The following is a 25767-nucleotide window of genomic DNA, read 5'->3' on the forward strand; positions in this document are numbered from 1 at the left end:
TGGCCCCTGAGGTTATCTTCCAGGCACTGGCCCTGCAGCTTGTGCCAAGATCTTATCTGGCCATTTGCAAATATCTTTAAAAAACAACTCCTTCTTTAACCCAAGAAAGGAAAAGAGTACCTGGCAGGATTTGCCCTTTTGTTTTTGACCATTTTCTTCAGGCAGATGCAGTGGTGAGGATTTTATTGGAAAACAACATGCTCATCCATTCTGATCCACTTCCTTCATTGCAGGGTTTCAGGTTCCAGTCTCCGTGTGGTCTGAGCTTCCCCACATTTGTAATTGCAGATTTCAGCTCTCAGGGATTGTGTAGTGGGGGGCTGAGATAGGTGCTATCACTGCCTCCATTTCCCTATGTGTGAATGGGAAGAAGGCAACTGAAGCATTTGCTTTGAGACTCCAAGTCAATAGATGAGGAGTGGCAGAAAGATCCAGCTGATGTGCGTTTTCAATTTCCTACTTGTTTTGACAGCTTTATGCTTGTTATCAGTGAACCTTCCTGGGTGGTATTTCAGATGAGGCAGGAAGGAAGGTTAAATCACTGCGTACAGCTTCAGCAGTACCTCAGCTGCGCATGGAGCCAGGGACATTAGAGGTGTTCGGTGCCTGGTAGAGGATAGTGAGGATTAATCTTTGGAGACCCTCATGCTTTCCCTTAGGAGCAGTCCTTTGCCCTTTTAGTTCATAATGAGGTCTCCTGTGTTTATTCACCTGAGGAGGAAGAGAAAACCTTTCAGGCCCTGGCTTCTTTTTTGTGGAAATCTCAAGTAAAGCTCCCGTGATCAGCCAGAAAGCCACACGTGCTTCTGCACAGAGGCATCATGGTGCAGAGAGTTTGCCCAGAAGCATCCCCAGGTCCCAGCCTGCTTCTGCTGCTTTCACAGCAGTACAAAGCCGCCAGGCTTTGGGAAAAGCAGCCCTTTGCATTCACCCTTGGTGCAGTACCAGGGGAGAATTACGGCCCTGGCTTTCCCAACCAGGCTGCAGCTTTGTGTTCTTGGGCCTGCTATCTCCTTTGCAGGCTAGCAGAGTACCACTCCTCCCATCCCTGGTGGCTTTCAGATTTGAGTGCAGCCTCTCAGAGGCACCATGCTGGCAAGCCCAGCATGCTGCGCCTGGCCCAGGCGGCTGTGCTTCGTTCAGTGTTGCCAAGTATCATTTTTCTTCTAACTCCTTGTTCCTGGATTTAATAAATCCCGGACTATCCACCTTCCTCTTGAGCCAGAATCCTCCCACCATCAAACATACCCCATTTTGTGCCTTCCCTATCTGACAAAAAAATAATCTCCCCTACTTTTCTCCTTCATGCTTCTCTGTCTAAATCCTGAAGGCCTAATCCTGTTAGCATGCTCTTTTCCAAGGCTCTGTCTCCACGGGAGTAACATAATCCTGCCGTAAATCTAGAGGGTCCAAGATGACATATACAAACAGATGAAGGCAGGGCTGCTGCCATCCTTGGCCTTCTTGTCTGCCTCCCCCCTTTTTCTTTCACTCCCCAAGAAATCTCACAGTGGCCAAGCAGCACTGTAAATACAGCAAAGAGAGGGCACCTCATTCCCGCTGCCTGCTCTGCTGCCTCTGCCTGCATGGGCCTATCTGTCTCCCATTTGTCCTTCACTCCAAGCCCTGGCACTGGCAGTGCCTGTGCGCACTGGCACTAATGCAGCTCAGAAATGCTCCCATCACTCTGGGACAGTTGCAGAGCATCAGGAACACAACTCCTAAGTTCTGCTGGGAGATGTGTGCGCATGGTGAGAAACATGGTAAGAGCCCTCCTCCAGCCTCTGCAGCTTCTCCTGCCTCTTGCTTTCTGCAGCAAATTAATTAAGCAGGTTGCTGCTCATTGATTATCAATTTAATTTTACATGTAGACCTGCTGGCTGGACTAAAACGTAAACATAAAGTATGTGGGGAGGAGACTGGTGGCTTTCTGATGCAGCGGTGAAAATGAGTTCCCTTGACTGCTTCTTGGAAGGTACTTTTAATTTGTTAATGGTTTTCCCATTCGTCTTCTGGCTCTGTCACCGTCAGCGAATGCGTGCGCCTGCGTGTGCACGCTGCTGAATGTGCGTGCCCATTTCCCTAGATTGCAGCCAGGTTTTTTTTCTGCTGGTGTAAATTACTGTGACTTCTTATCCTTCGATGGCAGTATGTTGATTTACACCATCCAAAGACTTGGCTCCAGCTATGTGCTGAGTGGGAAGGAAAGCAGCTAGGAGGGGAAGAATAGCAACATTCTATTTTGGTAAGGGGGAAGAAATCTTTTCTTTCTTGGCGCTCCGAATTTCACACATTTTCCTGCTAGTTCTTCCCATGCCGCGAGTGCTAATTTGAGGCAGGATGAGGAGCCTGCTCAAGTCAGTGGGGCTCTCCACAGTTCTCTCAGCTCTGGGAACAGCAAATCCACAGGCTGAGGACCAGGCCCTGGTCAGTGATGCAGTGAGCTGCATGTGCGCGGTGTGTCCTCAGTGGGAAAGAGGTGTAAGGCCAGGCATGCAAGAGGTGCTCCAGCTGTACTGAGCACCTGTCCTCCAAGAACTGGGCTTCTCTCTGCTGTGCTGAACTGGGTACAAAGCTGTGACTTGCTACCATCAGCTTTTCAGAAACAAGGTATGGCTAGGACTGGAGATGGGAGTTGGGTGGCACTTCTGCTCTGGTGCACATGGTATCATGGCCACAGTTCGGATTTATGTCACTTAAAGAATGCAGTCCAGTTGGAGGAAATCACTGATCCAGAAATCTAAAGCAGAGCTGAGGGTGCTCTCCTGGAAGCAGGTGGTTGGGACTGAGGTCACATAAGAGATGCTTTCAGCAATGTGTGTGGTAGTGATAAAGTTTTCTGGGCTCGGTCCCGCTTCTGCTTCCTGTCAAGCTTGACTTTGCAGAAATCAGCAACAAATTACATTGGTGTAAATTTGGATTCTGGCCCCTGATGCTCATATGTGTGAATTGAGCTAAAAAAGAACAAAGCTGCAAATATGTTAAACCAAAAAGAGCAGCAAACCTCATCAGCAACTGCTGAGCGTGCTGGTCCATATGCAACCTTTGGCTGCGGAGCCCTCCGACTGCTGGCTGCAGGAAGCAAGGGAGGCTGCCAGGAGCTGCTCCCCCCACTGCCACAGCCACCAGGAGCTGTTCCTGGGACATGGGGACCTTCGGGCTGGCCTGAGGTGCTCCTCCCGGGCTAAAATTGTGGCCCAAGCTCAGATAAACATTTCCTGTCCTCCGGTGTTAGGTTCAGTGGCAAGGTGTTGTGTGTCAGCCACTGTGCTAACATGGAGCTGGAGGCTGTGCTGTGGAAATGTGTCCTTTCAGCCTGTGCGTGTGTTGTGTGTCCTCACACGTATAACAAGACCTGCACACATGCCTGAGGAGCGGTACATAGTAAATGCTATTCTGACAGCCCTACTGCTGGAAAAAAGGGTATTTGATGTCTGCTGAGCAAGGGAAATGATGGGAAGTGGGGGTCAAAAGGGATAAAATAGGATATTAAAAGCACATAAACCATGCTGTGTTGCTGAATGATAACAGCATGATGTATATCTCCAGATTAGCATTTCTGCTGAAGTTCACATCAACTCCAAATCCTAATTACTATCCAGACTCGCTACCAAAGCCCTCCATGGGCATGCCCTGTCCTGGCAGGAACACCCCCATCCTGGGCAGGACCCTGTGCTGCCGTGGGGCTGCGAGCACCAGTGCAGTCCCTGCAAACACCTCCTGCCCACCACAGGGCACGAGAGCCTTGGAGGAGAGCAGCCTGTGGCCCTGGGCAATAGGACACTTAAAAATGCTTCTTAACTCTTACTGGAGGCAGGAGACCAGCGTACAGCCTTGCCCTTGTTCTGTCCTGACTCACAGGAATCTGCACTTGAATTGTTTGATGGAGCTCAGAGCCAAAGATTACACTCCCCTGCTTTGCTCTGAGATAAACTTAGCAAAGCTCCTTGCTTAGAATGTCTTATGCAGGGTGAGAAACTATGAAAGAGCCCAGCCAACACTGTGTACACAGGTTGCTCCTGCTGAGGCCAGGCGTTACTACAGCCCTGTCACTGTCCCACATGTGCTATGAGGTAAAGGGGAGTGAGGGCAGCGTCAGTCTGGGAACGTTAGCACTGTGTGCTGGGTTGGAAATGGCCCTCAGATTGGGTATCTTCTCTTTCCCTCCTTTTGTTCCACTCGTGGCTCCATAGCCTGGAACAGAAGCACAGCTACCTAGTTCTTGCCCGGCCTCTTAGAGTTATGGGAGGGAGGGGTGGATCTAGCATCCATCTGGTAGTTATTGATTACGGCCATCTGGTAAGACAACAGCTTTTTTGTATCATGTCGGATCATAAACTCTCTCCTAAAGCTGTCTCTGTGAAGGGCTGTGCTTGCACTGGGGAGCAGGAGAGGGGCTGCCTGAGATGGCAGCTCAGTGCCCAGGGCAGGGGCTGCATCCTCCCTGCTCCTGCTGCTGCTTGTGTGCGGCGCTTCCCCACGGTGCTTCCCAGTGGAGCTCAGTGTGAGGTCCAGTCAGGATGGGCGAGTCCCTCAGTCCACCACCAGTCCTGCCAGCAGCTCAGCTCTTGCTGTCTGCCCTGGGGCTTGCCCTGGCCAAAGGCCAGCCCTTCCCAGAAAAGCCTCTCCTCATTTTTCCCTGCTGAGGTTGTTTGTTTTGACTTCTGACCTGGTTATTTCTTTCTGCCACAGGAGAACATATTTGTATTTTCTGTATTGCAGACGTTTCAGGCCAATGAGGATGCCACAGAGGTGGTTCTCAACAAGATCCACAGCCCAGTGCTCACACGCTTTGTGCGCATCCGTCCCCAGAGCTGGCACAACGGCATTGCCCTGAGGCTGGAGCTGTATGGCTGCCGCATCACCGGTGAGCATCTCCCTGTTCCCACCAGCTCTCCTCTCTGTTCCTCCAGCACTCTGTCCCAGGCTGTGACAGCTGTTTGGGGCAGCAGTGGTGGCACTGCAGGTGGCACAGAGGCACCTATCCCTTCAGCTGTGCTTAGGGAAACCAGGGCCCAGACCCTGGAAGCAAGAGAAAGCACTTAGTGCTGCTTCAGTGCGCAGAGCTTAAACTTGCAGAGGAAACCACAAGTGCCCTCTTCCTCCTTCCTGGCTGCTCACACCCTCTCTTTCCCTGCAGATTCACCCTGCTCCAACTTGCTGGGGATGCTTTCTGGCCTCATCCCTGACTCGCAGATCTCAGCCTCTTCTATCAGAGGCTATGACTGGTCCCCCAGCATGGCCCGCTTGGTGAGCAGCCGTTCAGGCTGGTTTCCACGCATTCCCCAAGCCCAGCCTGGGGAGGAGTGGCTGCAAGTGGACCTGGGCGTCCCAAAGAACGTCAAAGGTGTCATTATCCAGGGGGCTCGCGGAGGGGACAGCGTGACCACCACCGAGTCCCGCTCCTTTGTGAAGAAGTTTAAGGTAGCCTACAGCATGAATGGAAAGGACTGGGAATTCATCCAGGACCCCAAAACGATGCAGGCCAAGGTAAGCACTGCTTGGAGCAGCTGCAAAAAAGTTATATGCTTTTGGCTATCTTCAGTCTGTCTGATGATGTCTTTGAAAATTAGCTTTTGTTTTGTTTGCAGTTATTTTGGGAATTTGAGTTGTCACTATGAAAGGTTGCATCCCCTGGTTCTGCTTTTAAGCTATATGAGGGGATGTAGGTTCCACCTAGTCCGAGAGATAGTAGCTTCACTTCTCACTACAGACCAGGCATGGGGATGTGGACAATATTTTCTGCTCTTTCCAGCTTCTGCAGGTCAGAGCCAACAAGATAACGTGTCAAATTTTGTTTGACACAAACTATTTGCATATTTTAAAGGCAAAGATGTTACTGTTCAGTCTTGCAGCTCTGGAACGGGAGAACGAATCACAATCTTTGGGAAATCTGCTATATTAAGTTCTCTATACCGCACCAGCATAAGCCTGAAATCTCATGTAATTTTCCCATGTTGTTGGAGCTAGCCATAATCTTTCTGCTTAGTATTGTGGGGGTGGTAGGGGGCTTGAGGAATAAATGAATTCTCTGCTACTGCCAAGAATTTTGTTTTTATGCAAACTCATCTGCTCCTGAAAGTTTAGGTATGTTTTAATTTTTCCTGGTCATAAAAACGAGTTTTAGAAGACCTGATGCTATCTATAGCCCTGTGTTTATTCTCCACAGACTTCAGTTCATGCACTCATGCTGAAAAACGGCAGTACTTACAACTGTACAGAAAACTGAGTGTTTGCACTATCCTAGAACATGCAGTAGCTTTCTTACTTGCCAAAGGACAAATCTGATTTTGTTTATACATGAAGTGAGTGGATGTTCCACACGCTTTCCTGGTGAGGCTTGGATCAGAATCTAGTCCCTGGATATGAAGCAGAGGCCAAGGGAGATCATGCAAATTTCTTGGAAACAGCCTATTTGGTCCTCTTGAAATTGAGGAGGAGCAGCCCAGTTGCTGCTCAGCAGTATTCACTGCCTTGCAGTTGAACAGCTAAACTATTTCAAATCATGGCTGTGTCCTACCAGACCCGTATATCTGGGCTGGTGGAGAGCAGGTGGGATGTATGTGTCATGAACTTATCCTCTCTCTGCAGCTCTTTGAAGGCAACATCCATTATGATATCCCTGAAATCCGGAGGTTTGACCCTGTTCCTGCCCAGTACGTCCGAGTGCACCCAGAAAGGTGGTCCCCAGCAGGAATAGGAATGCGTCTGGAAGTGCTGGGATGTGACTGGACAGGTAGGACACCTCTGCTTTCACCCACTGGTTGTGAAAGGGGCTGAGCCAGCAAGACAAGGGTAAGGTTATTTCTCTCCCTGCTGACCCACCTCAGGCTCATGTGGGGGCAGGGAGCCATGAGTGCAGGAGTGGCATGAGCCCATCTTTTTTCCTCCGTCTTAAAAGCATGTTAGGTCTGGGGCTGGCCTTGAAGTGGGATGTAGTGCAATGCCTGAATGCCAATTCAAGCTTTCCCAAGGAGCCACATGTGGGATTTACCCCTGCCTCTCCTCTACTCCTTTTGAATCTTTTATCTGGGTGTTGTGCAGGCTTTTGCACTCCCAGTGTTAGTTAGACAATATGTGCACTTTTCAACCCAAATGAATAAGACAAAAATGTAGGAAGAGGAGCAGAGGCACAAAAGTGGAGTGCTGGGACTACTACAGCTATCTTGAGCTGCCCCAATAAGGCTTTACTAAGAAAAGAGAGCTATCCCTCTCATCAAACCCAATGTGGAAATCCTACTGCAGAGAAGGCTGGGGAGTTAGCTTTACAACATTCCTAAGAACAGGGAAGTTTGTTCACTTTTTTTGCCCACCTGTTTTTCACAAGTGAAACATCTTGCAGATGCCATTATTTTTAATGCAGAAGTGAAAACTGTCTAACACACTCACTGGGATCAATAGAGGCTGTGCCTCTGACCCCTCTAAGGCTCAGTCATGATTGATTGCTCCTCAGTTTCATCCCCAAAAGCCAAAAATGCACCCAACAGTTCATTGTGTCTGACACTTTTCAGTGCCAGGGGCTAGTGGTCCTTTCTTTTTCTTTTTTTTAATTATTTTAATAATCCGCTTAAATCTAAATCTGGTGTCCAGATGTCAGCGATAAAGAGGTATGATTTCCATTTGATAAACACATCTGTACAAAGCATTTTCTTACAAGAATTCCCATTCTTAGAAGCTTAAAAGACGCAGAGCTTTTTTTTCCGGCCTTTTGTGTAGTGGTTACTAGCCTTTCCTCCTGTGAAGTTCTGTGTGATGCATTACAAACGTTAGCAGCAAGTACAGAACACATATACACACGATTAACAGTGATAATTTGTCACCTTTGAAATCTACGGCAAATCTTTCCCTGGACTGCAAATATATTGTAGACAATCTAAACCTCAATATTAAAACTTAATTTAAACCTTATGACATCTTTGGGATGACAGGCACAGAGGCTTCCGTGCAAGCAGTGGGAGCTGAGGCTCTGCAAAGAAGCGGTTGGGCAGCCCCCACACCACTGCTTCCCGCAGCTCCCGGGCGTTTTCTGGCTGCCAGATCTCTGGCCCACTGCTGGCACATGCATCACACCCCAGTACCCCGATGCCATGCTCTACTCTGACCATGTCCGTGTCAGCCCCTCCACAGCACTCCCTCAGATTAAAAAGCCTAAGAAATGCAACTTCCTCCATTTCTAGTCCTATTTTTAGTCCAAATTTTCTTTTATGGCTGTGTCCGTGTTCAATTTCAGTATCAGCAGCAACAGCCGATGTTTTTTCCAGGCAGGGTGCTTTATGGTCATTTCCCAGTGTGGCTGTCTAATCATTTGCACGTTGTAATGTTTAAAACACAACTGCCAAGTCATAAATATTTTTTAGCTTTATTGATCTACAAGCATTCCGCTTTGTAATCAGAGCCGGGCTTGTAATCTTGTGGATTCACCATGTTACAAAGAGTGTTTAGATCACCAGTGAAACCTGGGGAGCAAAGATAGCCCATGGCTTTATCTGCATGCTAAATGCGGTCCCTGATGCAGGCAACACAGCCCTCCTTTGCTGGGAGGATTCAGGCGTGTTACAGAACTGGCTGTGAAGACTCAGGCAATTGCACTTGCTTGGAAACAAGATTAAGAGATGGATTAAAGCAAGCTGATTAAGAATATTTTCAAATGAGGGCCAAAGCCAATGTGTGCCCTGCCCAGCTGTTTTCATTTCTTATCAGCAACGAGCATCTTAATTACAGAATCAACCAGGTAACTTGGCAGCAACCAGGCCTGTAAACTAGTTGGCTAGTAGCTCAAACACAGTGAAGCAAGCAGTCTGCAATAGGCTTCTTTCAAAGACCTGCCAATTTTTTTCCTCTGAAGAGTGGAGATTGATGAATGTTCACTTGCAGCTGGTTTTCTCTCCTTTGAAGTTCCAAACATCTGGTTTCAATTGCTTGGTGACTTTGCATTTTGATCATCCGTTACCACCAGTTGCACAGACACTTGCTGGGCCAGGGAGAGAGAAAGCGAGCAAGAGACCACTGTTTTTCACTTTCCATTTCACACGTCGCATTGTCCTCCCTGCTATTTTCATTATCTCATGTAACCATCTTGTTGCGGCTCTGCCATGGTAACTGATTTTTCAAGATATATTTCTGCGGCTTGTTTGGGGCAATGCAACACTGCTGATTTACATCCTCTCAGCATCTGTATCCCGTATGGGACTTGGCTTTCAAGGTCCTTCCACATTGTCACATTTCAGCTATAAATCTCAATATACAAGAACAACAACCTAAAAAACGTACCGGCTCTAAATAACATGCAGCTTTTGATACGTTGCCTTCACCTGCTGCTTTCTCCCCCTCACCCTCCTTCTTTTTTATGACATTTTTCTGTGCCTGGCTGCTTGCAATTTGCTTCTTGGTTGTGTTTGGAGTTTTATGGGGTTGTAACAAATTTGAACTTACAAATTAAAAGACTTTGAGGTTATTTGGTATTTTATTTTGAACAAAAGACAACCACCGGGAAAAAAAAGGGAAAAAAAACCTGAGTCTCTGTGCAGCATGTTTAATAACAGGAAAATAAAAGGGCAGAAAGGAGCCTATGGAAAATATTCAATGTATTTAGCCATTTCCTCCTGCTTCTGGCTTTATTAAATGATATCCTGAAGGGTGCCGACAAAGCAACACAATCACACACAAGTGAGCAAAGCAGCCTCTTTTTGAAAGAGGAAAGAATAAAGGCTGCTGTACTCCAGTTAGCGCACCCGTAAAAGGAGAGCCTGCTGGAATCTAATGTCGTTTACTGTTGATCTTAATATCCTTCTCTTTCTTGGTTAAATTTCCCCTGACACCTGCTTTGAGGTTGTTTCACACAGGCCATGTTGGAGAGAGGGAGATTGGACAGAGACACTTTAAAAGTGTAGTCAGGAGCCTGGAGTGTGAAACCAGATGCTTTCTGCAGTGAGCCAGAGCACACCAGGGGATTCTCTGGGTCCGCTTGTGGTTACGTCATTTGTGGGTTTGAGTGACTTGTTTTATAAATTGGCACAACTGGTGGGAATGTTGCGTGTGTGTTTTTCGTGTGTCATATGCCTTTATGAAAGGAAGAGATGTTCTGCCTGTGATCTCTGTTATCCAGTAACTACAGCCAAGAGGACTGCCAACACCCGTGTAGATTAAAAAATGAAGAAAGAAAGTAGCATGTATGTCTGGAGGAGAGCACTGTCCAACAGGGACTCTAAATCAAAGGAACCCCCCCTATGGAAACAGCCAGTTCACACCAAGTTCAAACCACACTGACATTTGTAGCGTACGGAAGTTTTGTGGTACTCTTGTCCTGTCTCTTCCTGCCATTACAAGAACATGAGAAAAAGACTTTTTGCTTTGTTTCCCATTACCTGGCCTTCTTGTACCACCTATTGCACACAGCATCTCTACTCCCTGTTTTGCAGATGTGAAGCCCACTGCAGAGACACTGGTGCCCACTTTGAAGAGCGAAGAGACCACCACCCCATACCCAACTGATGAAGAGGCAACTGAGTGTGGTGATAGCTGTGGAGAAGAGGAAGGTATGTATCAGGAAAGTACATCTTTATCTCAGTAAAAGATGGTTTCAGAGCTAAGAAAGCACTCTTATCTTCCTATTTGCTCCTGTATATGGGCCTGATTCCTGGAAAGCTTTCAGTAATGTTATTAGCAATAGATTGAGATTAAAAAAAAAAACCTACCCAAAATCTGATAAGTTATATCAAGGAAGGATGCAAGAGCAAGACAGATAGCAACTAATTTAGTCCCTAGGGTATAAGACTTACAGAGCTGCTCTCCCAGTTTCCTTACATGACCTGAAGCAGCTCACTGAGGGCCCTCTTTTGTACCAGATCCTTCTGGTTGCATGTCATAAATTCAGAAGGTGATTCAGGGAAAGATTCAGACTGCCTGTCATGAAGGGCTCCTTTTGCAGAGATCACAAACGTGGGAGTAAATCACAACATGCAGAGAAGGCAGGTGTACTGAAGACAACCTGTCTTGTGAGGATCATCTTGTTTAATATCAAATGCTTAAAAATTAGAAGGACAGACTGGGCTCCTTGCGCAGGCAGGAGGAGTGAAATACTAGCTGCAAGCAGCATTTTGCCCCCCCCTTTCTTAGATGGCTGTCAGATATATGGGGGATGGTTTGGTATCTGTGGTGCTTGCCTGCCTCATCTGATTGTAGAAGAGGCTGAACGTTTTAGGCTATGTACTCTGCTTGTAAAGAGCTGATGCAACAGGGAGACTAGTCCTCTCTGCCTCAGATCCTTACCTGTAAAACAGACATCTTACCCTTCTGCTCCTTTCAAGGGCAGGGTGAGCATCTAAATCTGGAAAAGATCAGATTAAGAGGGAGGGCATGGCAGAGCCTTGTGTGGTTGGATGCACAGCACAGCGTACAGAAGAGGCACACCTCTGGGCATAGCAGCAGGGCCTGGGCCTCAGCAGTGAGGCTTGGGCATTTACGCAAAGACCGCAATGAGAAATCTCATGACAAAATGCTGTCCTTTGAGATCGTTCCTAGGACTTGTGTTACTGCATCTTCTAGTCCCAGAGAAAAAAATTAATGGATTTTTAAATATATAAATTAAAAAAAGAAGATTAATTGTCTTTTTCGTCCCCCCCACTGGGATTCTGCTGTAGTTCAGTTCTGGAAATGCAAGTTACAAAAGCAGCTCAAAGGGCCTGATTCTAATTTCTTTGCCTCGATGATGAGCCTGTGCTACCCTGCTACCAATGAGGCACTTGGGAAGCTGCCGAGAGGAATTTAGGCCAGTAACAATCTATGCAGCAAGATGGTTCCTGGGTGAAGTCCAGTGCAAGAGGGAGTGGAGTATGCTTTGGAGCAAGGAACCAGCCTCCACGTCAGCTTCACTCAGATTTAGCAACAATTTTCATTCTCATACTTCATAAACAATGAGTGTGTTTCTCTCGACAATCAGATTTATGACAGCCAAACAGAAACAATGCTGCTCTCCAGGGTATGAGATTAGGTTGGAATAAAAGGATCCATGATCTGCATTGTTTTATTTCTAAATGAGAATGTGAAAGAAAGCTCTGTGCCCCTCACAGCAAAGTTCCCTGATGCCTATCGCTTGAGTCACTCACCTCCTTCTGGATATCGCTCGGTTTGCTGGCACTGTAATTTAGAACTTCCTCTTTGCTCAGGAAAAACCCAGCCTATAATTGGTCTCTGACGTGCATGTCCGCTGAGTGCTTGGGATGATCTCAGGCCATCTCTGCAGCCTCCGTGCCTTATGGCTGCTTCCCCCACTGAGGGAGCCAGCAGCTGCCTCGCTGCTACATGCAGCCCTTGGCATGTGCCCTCCTGCCCACAGACCTGTCTCTGCAGGGAGGCTCTCCAGAGCTTTTAAAGCTCTTGACACAGAGGAATTTGCTCTGCTCCTATTTCACAGCTAAAAACTTAAAGGGCGCACCCAAAGACCATGTGGTGAGTCCATAGCAGAGCTAGAAATAGAGGCTGTCTCCTTTCACTCAGAATCCAAGAGCTTGAGCTCATAGTGGCCCCACATTTCCCCTGGTAACGTTTCTATGAGAAGGTAGGAAGCGATGAGTGACAGCTCGCCACGTTGACAGACAGCTCCCGTCTGGTGCAAGTGGCTAGATCTGTCACTCAGGAGCTGGGATTTTGGAGCACTTGAGAGTCTCCATTTGGAGCCAGAGCAGGAACTGAGGAGCACAGGGACACTCAGGAAGTACTCCTCCCTGACATTTAAGAAGGCGTTTAATATTTGACCAGTCTGGGGGGTGAAGAAAAGGTGCTGATTGGAGTCTAGAAGCGTTTGGAGCTTGCTTTTATATTTGCTTAGTTTGGTGGATTAGCTGCGGGATGTGGTGTGGGCATTTTCATGATGCAGAACTTAAGACTGATCCCTGGAGCTGACGAAATGTGAGACAGGTTAAAAGCATCAGTCTGAGTGAGATTTCGTGCTTTCTTCAGTATTTATGACTTGCTAACCATTTTAGTGGATTATTTTGTTTTTAATCCAAGTTTGTTTTCTTTCTGTTTTGCTTTCTAAGATTTCCATCTTCCTGCAAACTTCAACTGCAACTTTGATCCCCCTGAAGACCTGTGTGGTTGGTCACATGACTTGGCAATGGGCTACACGTGGTCTTTTCAGTCTGCAAGCACCTGGATGGGCAACTCTGAACCAAGTCCCGAGACTGTGCCTGGTAAGATGATTAATGTCACAGTGAAGTAGGGAAGAGGGAGCTGATGGGCCTTTTTCCTTGTGAACAGGATGACTGATTATGCACAGCTATCAGGAGTTGCAAAGGCTGTGCAAAGCTGAATGTTTTCTTTTGTGGAAGCTTTCAGATGCTTTGTTTTATGGGTTCATGACTTATTTATAGGACTGTGACTGCTGGCACTGAGTTGTACTAACTATCCTCTTGAGATAGTCTTGAAGCAGAGACTGGGTTTTGAATCCCCAGTGACTGTGTAGGCTGGTCCATGCTTTGTTCCACATCCTGATCCAAATGTCCCCTACAAGACCAAACGTTTTTTTCTCCAGAATGCGCTTCCTCTTTTGTTAGAGGTGTGTTTTCTGCCTCCCATATGTTGCTCGGTTTGCCTACAGTTTTCAGCTATTCTGCACTCTGGGCATGCATAGGCTGAATTTCAGCCTCCTCTCAGTGAAGGATGATGTAAGCCCTAAGAATGCAGAAATATGCCAGCTACTTGCTGTTTGACTTTTGCTCTTTTTCTCTGCTTTGAAAGCAGAAGATTTGCATGTGTGTGGCTGAGCCTAATTTATGGAGGACCTCACTGAGATGGGTTGGCATGGGTTGGAAAGGGGCCTGCCTCTGGCAGTGTGGTTGACGCATGGCGTTCTGTAGCTTCACGTCTTTGAAGCTGCTCTGGGACTAGTGCTGTTTCCTTACTGTTCTCAACTTTGTGGCATGAGTTGCGTGAAGGACATTTTCTGGTTTCCATGTGACAGTAGCCTGTGGCACTGTGACATCTCTTCACATTCATTCGTTGCTTATGAAACCCAAGGCTCCATCAGGGAGAGCTGGCTGATGTTCTGGTCTTCAGCTCTGCCCTGTGCCCGGTGACTCCAGTGTCAGCACACCGCATGCCCAGGGAGCTGTGCGTGCCTCAGGCTCCTCCCAGCTCTCCCAGTCACCCCGGTGAGGTTGAGTCTGGAGATGCAAACATTCGGGCGAACCTGTTAGCCACCTGGCAGAGGCGCTGGCCAGATTGGCAGCGCTGGCAGCCAGTTGGAAAGCCGTGCAGCCAACACCTGGTAGGCAGTGCTAAAGAGGAAAATATGTATTCCAGAAACATATGGGAAGAGGAGAATCTGCTACATCTCCACACACAAATCACCCCCACACAAACGCACACATCATTTTTCTCTTTGGATCCTGAGGTGCCCAGCATTTTTCTAAGAGACACAGTAATGCCGTAAGCACAGCCTATATGGACATCTGACAAATTCTTTGGTGTGACATAGGGTCACAGTGTCTGCCATGGAGAAAAACATTTTCATATTTCAAGTGTTTATCTCTTCAGCATTTGAGTGCTTTAGAAGATTAATATCTGGAGATCAGTGGAGCCTCAGGCAACTGGAGAGAACACTTACAGCCAGCCCCAGACTTAATAACCCTCCCCATCTCATTCGTTGTAATAATGTTTAATTAATATAAGCCTCCTGCAAGTAGGATAAAAATTACTTATTTTTATAACTCAGACTCAATTTTTCATTTCATTTCCTCTCCCCCGAGTCTCCCTACAATTAGTTGGCCATAGTTTCTTAGAAGATTGTGAGTGTATGCTGGTGCTGCATCAGACATCTTAGCATGCGGTTCTGGATTTTACCCTTCTCCTACCCTTTCTTTTCCCTTAACAAGTTACGAATTGCAGGACCCCAATCCCTTCAGCCAGGAGACCTTTCTCCTGCTGAGTTCAGCGCTCTGGTTTGGTGCCAGCACAGAGAGCAATCCCTCACTGCACTGCGACCTGCAGTGGGGTGTCCCTGTGGGCACACACAGGCACTCAGACACTGTCAGGAAGTCACAATCTGTATGAGCAGAGGGAGGGGAGGAGGCAGCAGCTCCAGAGGCCTGAAGTGATGTTCCCATGGCCGTGGAGGAACACAGCAGACAAGCTATGAGCGTGGCAATTTCTGATCCCCAGTCATCTCAGCTGCCGGAGGCTTGCAGCTGCTCACAGTGACTCGGAGCTGTGCTCTGAAGCAGCATGGGTGTCCCTTGTTCTGGTCACATCTTGAGCAGCTGTGGTCACGACACTGGCCACACAGCCTCCTGACTGGCTGGGTTGGCAAGGGGTACAGCCATGTGCTTGCCTTGCCCACACAGCACAGGACTGCGGAAGGGCTTTGGTCCTTCTCTACAAAATTAAGAGGACAAGACACAAAGGGAAACAGCTATTTGCTTTTTTCCTCCCTGCATAGCTTTTAACAAAAAAACCAAGGAACATGAAAAAGAGGCAGCGCTTGCCCCTCAGCGGGGACAGAATCGAAGCATTGTTTGGTTCGCACTCCCCCATTCTTCCCCTGGCTTCCCCTCACGCTCCCTCCAGCACTTTGTTTCTACTTACAAAATTCATCCACAGACTCCAGGGAGCAAAGAATGAAAAGCCCTTGTTCGGGGTGGTCTTTTCTTGTGAGTTCCCCACCCCAGGGTGAGCAGTTGGGTGAAGCAGAGCAGCTGTGCTCGGTTTAGGGGAGGGCAGAAGCCAATGGGAACTCAAAGCCACTGGAGCACCATTTACTCTCATTTAAAGGTGCGGCTCTAGCCAGAGCCTGCGATCATTCCACAGTAGCAAGGAAATATGCTGTGCCTTTAAGAACCATGTGGGATATGTTTCTATTTCTTTTGAAAGTGGCAAAACAAAAATTAAAATTAAATGGGAAAAAGTAATAATAAAAGGAGGAGCCCCGACTCAGCCTGTGTGAGAGGGGCGGGAAGGAAATGACCATGCTGAAATATCCTCTGTGAGGCGGTTGATTAGAAAAATCTGCTGAGAGACAGGCCTGAATTCCTCAGATATCGCCTGATTTCATTTTATGCACTGCATGCAATTCCTCCTTGTCTTTGGCACAGAGAACTACTTCTTGAGACTGAGAAGACACCCCCTGCTCTCGTTCCACTATTTTTATTTCCAAGATACTCTATCAGGCAGCTCTGCGTTTCTTTTTTTAGTGCTGTGTTCCTTGGGCCCTTCGCACCATGGATTAGCTCCACGTCCTCTCCTGCAGGCTCCCATTACATGGCTGGAGACCTGGTGGTGAGCATGGACCCAAAGTGCCCCACTCAGCAGAAACCTAGCATGGGTCCAGCTGCTGCCCTGCCCTTTGCAAGCCTGGAAAATGCTGTTGCTCCCTTTTACATTGCCCCCTTGAGAAGCTGCCAGAATTTTTCCCTCCATGGATTTTCAGATGCTTCCTATCTGTAAAACGTTTCCCCTTTGCTGCACCTAGCAAACTTCAGGCAGCATCATGTTCAGGTTTCGCCTCCTCTTGCTACATGCAATGGCAGTGTGCCATTGGTGTCAAGATCTTAAGGATCTGAAAATAAATCTGGTTGGTGAGTTGGGCAGCTCTTTGAATTTCACCAGGAGAGTGTGCAGGACCTGGGTCACATCCTCAGCTGGCAGGTGCAGTTGCATTGCTCTCCGTGGTGCCACATGAATAAGCCATTATGAGAAGCTGGATTAGGTGTGCTTTGCTCACTTTCTCCCTCCTCTGTTCTTGCAGGGCTTTAGCAAATACCTTGTGGTCCCAGCAAGGCACCACAGATCTGCGTCTCTTTCACACCCTGCTTTCTGTTTGGTCCAAACCTGTGGCCAAACTGTAAGCCCAGCGCTGTTCAGACAGATGTGCATGCAGGAAGAGCAGTTGGAGCTTTGTAGCTCTCCTGGCCAGCTGGGTCCTGTACCAGGCTGCAAAGCCCACCAGGAGCTGCTGCTGCTGGTGTGGCCCCACTGGCCCTAAGGTGAAAAATGCTGCTCCTTGGGCTGCAGGCGCTGCAGGGAAAGGTTTATTTGCTTCAAAGTGTTTCCAGCAGAGGAATGTTTTTAGTGCTCTGAAGTTTCATAAGAGCTTATTTTGTAAGGAAAACAAATCCTGAGTTGTTTTTATGCTGGTGGTGACCCTTTACCATTTCTTTGTTTTTCCCATGGGATTCTTGGGAGGAAAAACTTTATATTTTTCCTGCAATCCATGAGAATTTCTGCCTGAACTCCTTGATCCTGCTCTGTCCAACCCAGCAGAAAGGTTTTCTTTGTGTTAATGGATCTGGACTGGGCTGGGTCTGCACTCTCATAGGGCTCACACTCAGGGCTCATGCCTTGGGGACATATCCTGTCCCCTTTGAAGCAGGAGGGAGCTTTGTGGTGTGGGGTGCAGACTGCATCTCACAGAGCCAAGCACGGTTCTCCTTCCTACATTTGCATGAGGACAGCACACCCGAACATCATTTGTCCCTGCAGCACAGTGAGGTTGGGCCTCCTGACCCCAGGGCACAGAGTCTGACTGGGTTGTGCTGGGCTGCGCTGTGCTGGGGCTAAGCATTGGGCTGGGCCATAACCGGCTTTGGTTATGTGCTTGTCCCTGCGCTGCCAGCAAAACTCATGCTTGCCAGGAGCATGAGGCAGGGGTGAAGAAACCATTTCTCTTAGGCTCACCCCTTTTATTCATAGCTTGCCTTGTTGAGTCCCTAATCGCTTTTGTGACCCAAAAGCCAATGACACACGCTGACTGTAAAACCAGGCAGGAAAGCCAGAAGCTGTCTCTCAAATCTCAGTGCATACATCACTCCATGCTTTAGCAGCTCGTGAGTCACAGAGCCTCATTTGGGTAAGCGTGTGTGAGCAGGCAAGCAGAGACGCATGCGAGCAGCGTGCGCAACAAATGTACTGCTCAGTGGGTTGGTGCCTGTCATTGTGCATGCACACAGCTGGGTGCAGGAAGGCCTGTGTGCACCTTTCATGTGGCAGTGCACGCTGCCTGCTGGGCTGGAGCTGGGTGCCGCACGGGTAGCAGCCTGCTTAGCTAAATGTCAGGTGCTAATTGGCACCTGGCTTGTCAGGGGCACCGTGCCCTCCCTGCGTGCCCAGGGGGAGGCTGAGGGACTGCGGCCACACGGCGCTGAGAAGGACAAGAGGCTTAATTAAGAGAGGGGATGTAATGGCCCGTCCATTAGCCGGGCTCCATGGGCAGGTTGAGGGCCTGGCACCAGGCAGGTGCAGCGTTTTATGCCTTTTCATGGACTGATTTAGATACTGAAATGGCAAGGACTTGGCAGGCTAATTAGCACATAATCAAAATTGAGGGAAATTTCCAGCAGACGCAGTGATCTAGTTAATATAAATATTAGTTTTACAGAGGATTGATTTCCCTTTGTAAATGAAAGTCTGTCATTGAGGAGAGGCCTGTCACTGCAATTACAGTGGCAGCTTTTTGAGGTGAATTTGCATGATTTGCCAAAAAAATAAAAATATAAAACTACCCAATCTCAATCAGCATATTCATCTGCTGTCATCCCCTGCACTGGAGCACCCTGCTGCCATGGAGAGGCTGAGCTCTCCCCTTCTGCAGGGAAAAGCAGGGCTGACACAGCCTCAGGTCACAACCCCAGCATGATGGCAGGGCACGAAGCAGGCTTTACTGGGACATCCCAGAGTGGCATTTGTGGCTGTGCAGGTATCAGGGCCTGGAGAAGTGGGCTGTAGTGCTGTCACTAAAATACACCCTGAAACAATCTCTGCAGTAGGGAAGAGTGCAGTGACCTTTGGAGGTGTGTACATGAAGGCAGTGCATTGTGCAGCCTCTATAGGAGCAGTAGCTGTAAGTCAGCAATACCCAGCGAGGGGGAAATGCTATAGGAACCTGGGGTGTGGGTAATTGCTTGTGTACATCCTGCCCAACATGTTTTGCTGGAAAACCTCCAGGTGTACTGCTGACACCAGCAAGGGAACGTGTGTTTCTCTGGAGAGGGGCTGTGGCATGCAGGACCATGTACTCAGGCTGGCTGACCTTGGCAAGGGAGCGGCTGTTTGGTTCCTGGCTGCAACCTGACCTGAGGTACAAGGCTGCATCCCCCCATGTCCTCTCAGATGGCCTGCTGGCAGGAGGGGATGGGCACGCCAAGAGGAAACTGCGTGGGCCAGATGGTTCGTTTGCAGAGCCCGGCTGGTGATTTATCTGGGCTCACTGCCGTACACATACAATGCTTCCACCATCGTCTGGCTGGGGATGGTTGCATGTTCACGCTCCTCTGGCTCCTCCACATCCAGATGAACCCATAAATCTTCCATGAGATTTATGCAGTAGCATCAGTTGCAAAAACAGCAGTAGGTTAAAATGCCTGAGCAGGTTTGTCCTGCCATTCTCTGCGCCAGGGTTTTGAGCTGCCAGTACTTTGGTGGGGAAGCGACTGCCACGTGAGCTGGAGCAGGGGCTGTGAAGTCCTGGGAAAGAGATGAAAATGCATTTCTGATCCTAGAAAAATTGATCGGCTCATCACTGCAAGGCTCTCCTCGAGCATCTTAGCAGGGGAAATCAGCCTTTCAGGTGCCTTCTGTGCCAAAACCTTCCATTTACTGTATCAGTGACTTGTGGAACCACCAGGCTCCTGCACACAGCTCAAATAATCACCTCAGTAGTGCGCTTGCTCAGTCAACCTCAGCAAATTTGTGGGTCTCTCAGAAGGTGCAGCTATCCACTAGAGTGATCCAGCCAGTTCATCTTCAAATGACACACAAATGTCTGCTTATGCCCAGCTGTCCGTCACAAAGGTTGTCCCAGCAAGGTGCCCAAAGCCATGGCACAGGTGAGCAGTTGGGTTCATTACCCAAAGCCTGAGCCTCCCCACAACCCTTGGGATTGCTGCAGTGCTCTCAGGGCCCTAGCAAGTGCTGGATGGGGAGCACAGGAGATGTGAGCTTTGGATGCACCCAGAGATCGTAGAATCATAGAATTACTCAGATTGGAAGGGACCTCAAGGATCATCAAGTCCATCAAGCCTAACCATAATACCCTAACTCTGACAAACTCTGCTAAATCGTATCTCCGAGGATGGCTCATGTCCCACCCCTCAGTCAGGCTGCCTAGATCCTGGCACCAAAATGGATACTCCTAGCACTGAGGATCCAAATTGGATCATTTGTGAGCCTGGGTGGTGCTTTTAGTAAGGACTGCCTTTGAGACCCTTTGAGCTGTGAGATAATTGTGTGAGTGTAGTTTGGTTTGCTTTTCCACCTTGTTGTTTGTTTCTTGTTGTTGCTTTTTGCTTTGAAGAGGCTTGTAGTGAATTACAGAAAGAGGATTTTAATTCAGGAGACCTTGATGACTTATTATGCCTTATTGCTCCTTAGGCGCAGAGTACAGCTTGTGCTTTTTTTCCTTCTTCCACTTGTTTATCTCCCACATCTCCTCCTGCACCACCACCACTCTGAGGTAAATCACGAGAACACTCCTGCATTAGAGAACGGCATGGTACTTTCTCAAGTGATTTCACTCAAGCAGGAGTGGGCAAACATGCTTTCATCTTTTTTTCTGCTAATGTTTGTTGGCATAAAGTGCCAAGTGACCCAAGTGCATTTCATAGGTCCCGGAAAATAGTGCTGGAAAATGTTGCTCTTTCTGTATATGGCCGATCAGGGACAGATTTGTCCTTCATGCAGTGAAATCACTGAAAGTTCATATGGAGTGGATACGCTTTTGCTGTATTTTGGTCATACATCCCAGGAGCAGAATGATGGCAGATCTTTCTGCTCTCTTGTCCTGCATTTATTTTAGAAGCCATGTATCTCACAGCCATTGGTTCCAGCCCATCTGTGTGGCAGTGACAGGCGAGCGGCAGGGCCAGTGGCTGTGCAGCCACCGACACAGCTCACTCAGGCTGCCATGTCACCAAACTGCTGTGGGAGCAGTGAGGTTGGCTCCAGTGTTCTGGATGGAGTTTGTCAGGGCTCTCAGATTTTGGTTTTGGAGGTGTTTGGGTGCACTTTCAAAGTGCAGACACTGCTCTTCTGCCATTGCTGTGGGTGCTGAGTTAGTCTATCACACCCAGGTGTTTTCATCCATGCTTTGTTTTTTTGCTGCTATCAGTATTCAGCTCAAGCATCTCCATAAATAACAAGTATCCCAAATCTCCCTGAGCACTGGCAAAAGGCATGGCACAGTTTTAAAAGTAATATTAAAGAAAGCAAATCCCTTCTGTCTTTCAACCACCTTCAAGTTTGCAGCTACCCAGACATCATATGTGCTTACTTTGCTCGCTAGGTCCAGGTCCCTCTTCCGGGCTGTGCTTTAGGACTGTTGTACCACATGGAGGAAAAGCTAAGACCCGGGCTCTCAATTTATCATGGCTGTCCTCAAAACAAAGTTGTCAGCAGTATCCTGACTGAGGACCTGCTGTAACTGCCAGGGGTGACCCTGCTCCCACAGCACCTTCCTGGCCACGCGGTGCTGAACCGCCGCAGCAGGAGGTGAGACGCTTGTTGCACGTGGATGCAGGAAATACTATAACTGGGTTTTCCTCTCCAAACAGATGTCAAGAGCTACCTGCGGCTGCAGAGCAGCGGCAGGAGGGAAAGCCAGCGCGCCAGGCTCATCAGCCCCACCATCTACCTGCCCCGCAGCGCCATCTGCATGGTGTTCCAGTACCAGGTGTGGGGCAGCAGTGGAGTGATGCTGCGGGTCTGGCGGGAGGCCAGCCAGGAGCGCAAGGCACTGTGGGTCATCGCAGAGGACCAGGGCAAGGAGTGGAGGGAGGGCCGCATCATCCTGCCCAGCTATGACATGGAGTACCGGGTAAGATGTCCCCAGCAGAGCCCTAATGCTGTGGTGTGCAGCCAGGGCCTGATCATCATTAGGGAGTGTGGCTGAGAGGGGCTGTTTGCATTGTGTTTCTTGAGTTACTATAGTAACTAAACGACACTGTTTGTTATTCAGAGTGTGCCTGTCTTCTGCACAGACTTGGGCCTTTGTTCAGCCTGTTGCCTTTTATATTCCTCAAATCTTCCACTCTGCAAATATTTTTTCTTTTTTTTCTTTTTTTCTTTTTTTTTTTTTAATTTAATTTTTTCCATTTTATTCTGTTCAGTTCCTCCTTCCCGATGAGGGTCAGACAGGCCAGGTTGATGAGAGGCAGCACCCACTCCAGGGAGCAAGCCCCAGCCCTGTGCCCGTGAAGCAGGGATGAGAACAGGGCTCATGGCTTTGCAGGGAGGTCTCCTTGCAGGCACCCCAGAGAGAAGGGCTACCTGAAGCAGGGAGAGGAGATCTATGGTATACGGAGCCCCAGGAAAGCGCTTGGACCCTCAGGACTAGGCAGGGGAAAGCAAAGCCAGAGCTTTGCACTGGAGCTGTGTGGCTAGTTTGCATGTGTTGATCTGGGCTTTTTAATAAAATACTATAGGCACAATATGCCTCTTGATAAGAATGATGGGCACCAGCTGACTACTTTGTGCATTAAACATGAATATACAGGCATTAGCTAAATAACAGCATCATTATGTAAATAATGCAAGTCTCTCCACTCAGCAGTTCTTAGAACCTAACGACTCTATTTATTTTTGTAAATATATTTTGCCTGTGATTAAGTAGGAATAAATTGACCCTTCTGTAACATTTCAGTACTTTCTATGCAGCATTGATGAGAACTGCACTTTGCAGCTAACGTAGCCATGTGCATATTGTGTCCTTCCCTTCCTTTTTCTGATCATGACCCGGCTATGGGACTCTATTAACACCATAGCCCAGATTTGCTGCTGCTGTAACTCAGTGCACTGCCACTCACATTGTTTGTACAGAAGGGGAGGGAGATGGCCTGCAGTGCTGAGCATTGATTCATTCCATGTGAGAAGCATTTAATTGAGCAAAATGCATGCTGAGTGATGCCGGGACAGGTAGTGGTCTCCCTGTGAGCCCTTTCCCACTGAGCAGCTTTCCCTGAGTGAGGAGAGGCAGAGGCAGGAGGAGAAGCAGAGCTGCTCTCAGGTCCACACAGGTGTGCAAGAAGGCCAGGAGCAGATTTCTTGCCATTGCCCTCGGGAGCAGGAGCCACTCACTGCATCCTAGCTTAACACTGATGTTTCTGTCCTGATTTCCCACAGATAGTGTTTGAGGGATTTATACGCAATGGCCACGCAGGAGAGCTTGCCCTGGATGACATCCGGCTGGGCAACGACATCCCACTGGAGTACTGCATGGGTACGTGCAGCAGCTGCTGGGGGGCTGGGGATGGCGTGGGCAGACAGCCTTGGAGAGCCTTAGCTCATGGGCGGCTGCCGCTTCTCTACCGATGGCTCCTGGATCTCAGCTGGGATTCTGCTAACTTCCAGAGATGAGGGGGAATTGGTCCCTGGGGAACAGGGATTTCTGACTGCGTTGGCGTGAAAGGCAGGAAGCACATGTCTCTGCTGTGCAGAGCTGAAAGAGCAGCTGAGGGTGACTGAGGACTATTCTATGTGATAAGAACATACGCCAAATCTAAAAGGAAAGTGCTGGACAAAAGAAACCAGCTGTCAGTCAATATTACATGCTTAGAGGAGATGATGAGTTCAAAAGGAGTCTTCTTTAATAAGAAATAAGATAGCAGAGGGGTTTTGCAGCAACGTTAACAGAATAACAAAAGGAATTCTTGTCCTAGAATTCACCATTCCCTAAACCAGGCCAGAAGCCAGTTAGGGTCTCTCAGTGTGAAAGACAGAGAGGACTTTTAAATAAAAAAAAAAGCAGAGAGAAGAAAAGATGTATTTTAGCAGTTTGGTGGTGGAGTATTGCCCTGCCCTGCCCTGGCTGACATATCACACACTCCAATAGCATTGCTCACCATCTAGGTTGGATGTGGATTTAGAGCCCTTCCAGCTGAGGATGGGAGCAGCTGTATTCCATCAGTGGGATTAATGTGAGAGCTGCCCACAGGAGCTAGGTCCCGCTCTTCTGTTTGCTCCATGGTGGGCAGGTTCAACTGTTAACCACCCATAAACCCCACTGAGGGAGGCAGAGGCTCACTGCTGAGGTGTATCTCAGAGAGTGGGACACAGGATGAGCTGTGCCTGTGAAGGGCTGGGCATGTCACGTGCTGCACAGGTGGGTGATGGTGAAGATGGTGCAGGGACTGACAGCGGTAATAGAACAGAGGAGCAGGGCTGCCCCAGAGATGCTCCTTGGTACTAGAGGTCCCATTTGTTTGATGTTTTGAACTCTCCTGGTCTCCTATCTGCCAAAAGAGCTAATGCTCCATATGTCAAATTCCCTGTATTGAGGCTTGATAGCGGTGTTTTAATCCCTTGCCTTCTGTGGCATTAAAGAGAAGCAAGAGGGATGATTAACACAAATAGCATTTCATATCTAACTTCTTTTGAGTGTGGCAGTTCACCTAATTCAGTGTTATTGTATCTCAGGCCTTGAACCTAAAGCTTAATATTTTGAAACAATGCATGAATAAGTTATAAAGTTTCAAGCATTGCCAGACCTAAAAATAACACCAAACTGCTACATGAAATTATTTCTCATGTTCTAGGAAGTTGAATGGGAATCTTAAAACCTACCATTTCAGACCAGTCCTGACAAAGGGCTTCCACTGCAAATTTTAGCATAACTCATGGGTCATTTCCAATGCTGCCAAAATAATAATGCAGTGATAGAAAACAGCACTGCTTACACTGTCAGAGCTGTGAGAATAGCTGACTCCAGTGCAGGCTACTGGGTGATTGGTTTTTTTGGGTTGCTTTTTGTTGTTTTTTGTTTCAGATATAATCCTGGGAAGTAATCTGATTCCTTTTTAGCGTGAAAGAACTCTTATAAGTCACAATAATTTTTTCCTTTGACAAATGTGTCCTTTGCATTCTGAACTTGAGTGATGATTTCATAGCACTCAGCAGTGCCAGTCTGCTTGTGTGACTCACAGGCATAATGCAGAAGTAATCTAAAAATAATCAGAAGTCTATTACTTCTGCGAGAAAGTAATCAGTAATAAGCACTGATTATTGCTTTTCAGATCCAGTAATTTGTAATAGATTACTTCTTCAAAGTGTCTTGAAAAAAAGAAGAAATCACTTGCCTTTGTTTATTGGCACTGTGAGATAGAGAGGAACATGGCACTGAGAAGCGATACAGTTCCCAAGCGAATAATGATGACAGAGTTGAGCCAGAAACCAAACTGTTAGTGGAAATTTTAGGGGGTTTCAGAGCTGCATCATTAGCCAGGTGGGGATTTGTCTTCCGATGACTCAACCAGCCGAGGCCAACCAGCTGGATCCAAATGACCCCTCAGCCTAACACATTTTTGTCTGAAGTCTGTGCCCAAGTTGAGGCTTTCCGCCTCTGGTCAGTCCCTGACTGAGACACGGTTTTCTCCCAGTTGTGGTGGAGTTGGCTGGAGCCCTGCACTGCTCCCACCACATAGCATCTGTGTGGTACGGCTGCACACCTGCTCCATTTGGATGTTAGTAATTAATGGATATGTGAACTGTGGCTTTCTGTGTAATTTTCTCCTCTCTAATTCTGAGCTTTTCTTTTCCATTGCAGAACCCATCACAGCTTTTCCAGGTGAGAACTTCTACTTTCCAGGTAAAATTGCACTTCTCTTACTGCTGGCATGGGCTTTTAAATTAAAGGAATGTTAAGTGCTTGCTTGAACAAACAGCAGATGTTCTGAGCAGTGAAATGGCAAGTGTGTGCTAAACCTCTGCTGGTGCCACAGCCGGGGATGGCACCCTCTGATTCCTGCCGGGTGCCGGGGAGCAGGCATAGTGACAAGCCCCCAGGGT

The 25767-nt window shown here is 48.1% G+C and overlaps 1 protein-coding gene across 6 annotated transcripts in view; it reads left to right on the forward strand.

The window, feature by feature from the left end:
* NRP2 (neuropilin 2) overlaps positions 1-25767 on the forward strand; it is a 78359-nt gene that overhangs the window by 38171 nt on the left and 14421 nt on the right. For 3 of the 6 annotated variants that reach the window (XM_048953013.1, XM_048953015.1, XM_048953011.1), the window contains exons 8-15: positions 4723-4867; positions 5141-5490; positions 6592-6736; positions 10419-10535; positions 13038-13190; positions 21540-21802; positions 23107-23203; positions 25526-25567. In XM_048953013.1, coding sequence (XP_048808970.1) covers positions 4723-4867; positions 5141-5490; positions 6592-6736; positions 10419-10535; positions 13038-13190; positions 21540-21802; positions 23107-23203; positions 25526-25567 — 1312 coding nt within the window. The remainder of the gene's footprint in view (positions 1-4722; positions 4868-5140; positions 5491-6591; positions 6737-10418; positions 10536-13037; positions 13191-21539; positions 21803-23106; positions 23204-25525; positions 25568-25767) is intronic. The other 3 variants (XM_048953016.1, XM_048953012.1, XM_048953014.1) reach the window with 1 other exon arrangement.

This window comes from Lagopus muta, chromosome 8, assembly GCF_023343835.1.
Source record: "Lagopus muta isolate bLagMut1 chromosome 8, bLagMut1 primary, whole genome shotgun sequence".
NCBI lineage: Eukaryota > Metazoa > Chordata > Aves > Galliformes > Phasianidae > Lagopus > Lagopus muta.